This window comes from Drosophila novamexicana, unplaced genomic scaffold (assembly GCF_003285875.2).
Source record: "Drosophila novamexicana strain 15010-1031.04,08,12 unplaced genomic scaffold, DnovRS2.1 tig00001809-arrow-arrow-pilon, whole genome shotgun sequence".
In the NCBI taxonomy this organism is placed as follows: domain Eukaryota; kingdom Metazoa; phylum Arthropoda; class Insecta; order Diptera; family Drosophilidae; genus Drosophila; species Drosophila novamexicana.
In genome coordinates, this window is record NW_020824893.1 from 318,689 (window position 1) to 324,099 (window position 5,411).

Below are 5,411 nucleotides of genomic sequence, written 5' to 3' on the forward strand. Positions count from 1 at the left end.
AGCTATATGTGAAGTTTGGTGACTTTAGCTCTTGTTATTTACCAAAATTGCTCAAAAAACAGGATATCGATATAGATTTTTATCGATTGCTTCGAAACGGAGCAAGTTATCGATTATCGGAAACAAACTCGATCTGCGCGGGAACTAGGAGCATCTACATCTCTAGCTTTTATAAGTTCTGAGATTCTTGGACGGACGGACGGACGGACAGACAGATGGAAATGGCTAAATCGACTAGGCTATTGATGCTGATCAAGACTATATATACTTTATGGGGTCGGAGATGCTTCTTTCTGCCTGTTACATACATTTGGATTTTGCGCAAATACAATATACCCTTATACCCATTTTTAATGGGTTCAGGGTATAATTATCGCTAATCATCTTTTCGTTTAATTTCCGCTGCCAGAGACTGCTGTGGACTTGAATTTGCGCAGCTGGAGCTGACGAGCATGACGAGAGGTGATGATGTGCAATTGCGACCCAGAGTCGAGCAACGCATGGCAGGGCACCAAGGAGCCAGCGCGATCTTATACAATTAGGACGACATCGTGCTTAAGATGCTGGTGGATGGAGAGTTTCGACGATGAGGTTGCCGCCAGGATGTTTTGAGATGACGTATAAGTTTCCCCTTCTTGAACATTGTGCGAGCTAGAAGACTCGATGTGACTGCTTGTGTTGCCAATTTGCAACAGGCTATGATGTTTGCTTCCACAAACTCTGCAAGTGCTGAAAACGCAGACTCTCAGCTGATGTCCCCTTTACAGGCAAATGAGGCACAGCGCAAGCCGTTTGGCTTCATGAAGGCGCAGCGAGGGCGATAATATTGCGAATCGCAAACATTTATTAATTGAGTAGCCTGCGGCTTCACAAAATACACATGCATATGTTCCATTCTTGGTCACCAAAAACGTTCTTCTACTACTGTTGTTCTGGCCTACCTGGGAACCAGGCGTGTACATTGCCGTCGCGTGATCCGCATTTTCTAACCTTTGACAACGATTTTCAATGAAAGCTGTAAGCCGCTCACAAGATGGTATGACGTCCAACGGCGCATCATCCTCCCAGCCAGCTTGCGTGGCGCTATCTAGTTTTTGCAGCAGTGTGTGTACTATGATGCAGCCGGCGACCTGTTCCACACTGCACATCAATTTTAACACACGTAAATAAGAGTTGACCTTATCTGAGAATTCGCGCAGTTGTGTCGTCGCACCCTAATGCACCTTTCTTAAGCCCAAAATTTCAGCAATATGTGCCTGAAAAACAAGACGCTTGTTATTAAAACGCTTATCAAGCAGTTCTTGAGCGGCAGCATAATTAGCGTTTGACATTTCCAACGAGCGAATTGTATCCAGCGCTGTTCCTTTGAGGCATGACCGTAGATGCTGAAGTTTTTCAATGTTGGTCAAATACGGATCCTTATCAATGACCGTGGTGAACATATTCGAGAAGTCAGACTATTCTGTTTAGCCTCCACTAAACTCCGGCAATTTAAGGTTGAGGCAATCGAGAGTGGTTGGAACAACAAAAGTAGAGCGCGGATCATCGGCTGCGGCGGAATTGAAAGTGGAGCAATGTGGAGTCTACTGAATCTTGCTTCGATTTCCGCGCTCGCTTTGAAGGGACACTCGCAGCCGCCTAATGGTTGACTCAAAGCTTGACTGAAGATCCTCTTCAACGCTGGCCTGACTCACATCCAACAAACTATCGTAGATTGCTAAAAATTTCGCCTGCAAGTCAGATGCCATGCATATGTAATCTTGCAGCTCGTAGTCATCAACATCGCGAAGTCGCGTGGGATCAAGTTCAGAGGACAATCTATTAACTGGATCACTTAAATTTTTAATCTTTACTTTAAGAACTGCAGCCTGTGTTCTAATCTGATTAGCAGATGTCGCCTCATTTTCATTTGCACTTGCACCTTCATCAAACATTGTTAATGTAGCGCACCACAAAGTTCACACAGTCGAACTAAAATACAAATTTTGCGCGCACAAGTGTTTGTTCAAGCCAGATAGCGTATAGCTAGTTAATGCGCACAACGATTAGCGGCGATTTTGCTTTTCTACAACGACAAACTGTATGCATATGCACAAGCATGCGGTTAAGTACAGTTATTAGAGAGACTTGGTTAAATTGATCACTCTATGTTGAGGCTCGCAGTACTTAACGCACAACCTTTTGTAAATATGCGCAATGAAATTATAAAATAAAATTTTAAAAAAATTTGCGAACAGTAATATAGAAAAATGTGTAGTTACAAGCTTTTTTGCAACTAATTAATTAGCACTGCTTTGTGTGCAACGAAATTCGAGGTTTTATTTTTATTTTCGAATGTATTTATTAACCGCACAGGGCACTTGTTAAAATTTAAATGTTATAATATTGCTCGGCAGTCAACTCGAAATAGTTGTGACTTGCTTGCGATTAAACGAAAAACTGAAAACTATATGCAAAACGAACGAAATTGAGCTCCGCTCAGAACGATGGGCAGCGGGCGTCAATGCAGGAGGCAAAGGGCCGATGAAGAGAGTAGGCTGCAACTTACAAAGAGCAAACATCATTTGCTCTTAAGCTCTAATTATGATTATTGTCTTCTGCTGTTACTGCACGCAGCCATCGCTGTTATCTCTGCCGGTCACTTGACCAAACACATCTTTTCGTTTAATATCCGATAGTTGCGGCATAGTTGCCTTTGCCATTCTTTTGGCCACTAACACAACTGGTGAGGCATATTCTGACATACGTGGCTTGGTAGTTTTCTGCGCTAGCAATTCTTTCAGTTGCTCATCAAAAATTTTCTGACCACGCCGGCTATACATCTCGGATATACTCAATTGAGTATTCTAGGATTTCTAATTGATGTATAAGCATGTACCAGTTGCCCAATATATTTTTGCTGCAACTTATTCAAATATGAGAAGTCTAAACCGATAGTATGATCCAAAGTTAACAAGCACATACTCTTAAGCTCCTTGAATAGTTCGAAACCAGAGGATTTCATTTTTTACACGGGTCGAAATTTAATTTTGTATCTAAATGTTTAGTTTTTATAAGAGAAATATTAATTCAGATTGAAATATTACACAATTTATAATGAATGTCACATATTGTAAACTGTTAAAATCAGATATATTAGTATTATATTATTATTATTATTATATATATATACTATATGCTATGAGCATAATCAAATGTTAGCCCTACGATCAAATATAATATTATCGGCACTCGTACATATAAAGAAATATAAATAAGCAACCAGCAACCTTTCCCTTTCTGTATTTATGTTAAGCCATAGCATAGTTCTGTTAAGCTAACTTGTAATTTACAATAAATTTTATTTAGTATAAAATATAGCAGCTTTCAAACAGCCTTCATTATTAAGAACTTGACTACAGCTTATTATTAAGAACTTAGGTGGCTTGCAGACTATCGAGATAAATTTCCTTGCCTCACCTTTACTGCATTCAATAAACCAAATTCGATTTTAAGAACGAGGGTCGACTCTTGTATACCATATAATCTAAGATGTGCACTTATGTTTGATATTAATTCTTAAGACGTTCTCCCCTAATTCGTTAGGATTGGTTTCCTTATTCTTGCACGGTGTTAGATGGAATTCGATTCCGCAAATATTAAAACCTAAAGATCGGTCCATTCCCCATTTTAAGTTCACGTATTGAATTGGATCATTAGAATAGCTCGATTTGATAGCTATTTTCTTTTCCGAAACAACTCCTTTCTACTGTCGGACTTAATAAGAAGGAAACAAAGCTAAAAAACAACCTATCTCTCCAATGATATGCCGAAGGTTAAGTTTGTTGTTTTAAACTTACTCTGCTGCGTCATCCGTTTTGCCAGTGTCTCGATCGCCGAGCCCTTCACATTTTATTAAGACTTCTTGAAGTTTCTCTTGGACCAACTGTTCTCGAAGTGCCGCAGCGTCAGACTCTTTCCAGGCGTCGCCAAGGGTATCCTTTAGTTTTTGTAAAGCCTCTTCAGATGTTGCGGTCAAATCAAGTGCCAGACGCAATTTGTTTTCAGTAGAAATTATTTGAGGACGCAGCACTTCATTGTCATTTACTTCCTCCACATAACGACGGTGTAAATTAAATATTATATCAGCATACCGCTTAATACGGGATGCCTCGAAAAACCGTTCTGCCTCCATTAAAAACTGAACAATCTTAAAAGCACAATATGATAGTAAAAATATCTAATTAAAATACAGATATAGACATCAAAATATAAATGCTTACCCGGCTGGCCTCGTTAAAGAAGTTATCATTTATGTCCGTATATAAGTTAAGTTCTAGGACATCAGTTTCATCTGTCCCTTCCTCGAATATTAATTCTGATTTCTTTTCCCATTGCTTTACTTTTTTCAATTTCTTTCCCTTTTTCGGCGGCATTTCAATAATTTTATGGGTTTCAAAAATATACTTGCTCGTCAAAATAAATAATAAATATGTCGGTTGTATATATATGTCGTATATTTCAGCTACTCATCTTATTTCTTGACATTAATAGCAGAGGATTCCTAGATTCTAAGTCCTAGAAAAGGCATTGAATAGCAATTAGTTTTGATATGGTTCTTTTTATACAAATATGTATACTAGCGGTTAGACCCCGGCCTAACCCTTGACTCGTTTATCTTTAAAAATTAGTTTGAAACGGATAGGAAACAACAAACTTTCTTATAACCAAGGTGGAATGCTTTTTTACGAAAAGTGTTTAACCTGAAAGACATATTTATTTACTTATTTATTAATGGTGGACATAACGAGTGTCTAATCTCTTATTATTCAATAGATTATAGTTAAACCACACAATTTTCTAAATAGCATCACCGACCGATGGATGTGTTTTGTGCTGTGCCCCATCTACAGCTCATTTTGTCAGTGACGCTATTAGAACCTACATCTAAGCAGAAGGTTTTAAGTCGGAAACAAGTGTTCTTAAGTAAAATTAAAAATAATCTTAATTTGCGATATTAATAAAGAAAATACAATATATAGGAAAAAAGAAAGTAAGAAGATTGTTAATAAAGTAAAGTAATGTAAGTTAGATAAAGAGTGTTAAGTAGATAGGACAAAGAGAAAGTAATGGGAAATCACCGACCCATTTTTTTCAGCTGTCCGACAAGCTATGCCTGCTCATAGCTGAGAATGGTCAGCGACTTCTCGAAGGTATCCTGAAAGCAACGATTTTATAAGGGGTAAAGAGAGTTCGGCAGAGAAAACGTGATGCAAACTATTATAATTTTAACATAGCACGCGAAAAGGATTGTGCACAGCGTAGTCTGTTGTGCAGGTAGATAGGAATAAGAAGCGATAATTTCTGGTTGGTCTAGCTGGAACAGAGAATTGAAGACGCCCTAGCAGAGAATGAGAATATATGTCGCCAAT

At 38.5% G+C, this 5,411-nt stretch overlaps 1 protein-coding gene across 4 annotated transcripts; it reads right to left on the bottom strand.

Annotated features, from left to right (window-relative positions):
* Window positions 1-2,397: 2,397 nt before the first annotated feature.
* Window positions 2,398-4,481, bottom strand: LOC115768467. Of its 4 annotated transcripts, none has more exons than XM_030713041.1 (3): window positions 4,263-4,481; window positions 3,840-4,189; window positions 2,398-3,035 (listed from the first exon to the last, which is right to left on the bottom strand). In XM_030713041.1, the coding sequence occupies exons 1-3, from the start codon at window positions 4,413-4,415 to the stop codon at window positions 3,008-3,010; spliced, it is 531 nt and encodes a 176-aa protein (XP_030568901.1). In that variant the 5' UTR covers window positions 4,416-4,481; the 3' UTR covers window positions 2,398-3,007. The 4 variants fall into 4 exon arrangements, with proteins under 4 accessions (XP_030568901.1, XP_030568898.1, XP_030568899.1 ...); XM_030713038.1 differs by lacking the exon at window positions 2,398-3,035 and adding an exon at window positions 3,343-3,789; XM_030713039.1 differs by lacking the exon at window positions 2,398-3,035 and adding an exon at window positions 3,344-3,777.
* Window positions 4,482-5,411: the final 930 nt, after the last annotated feature.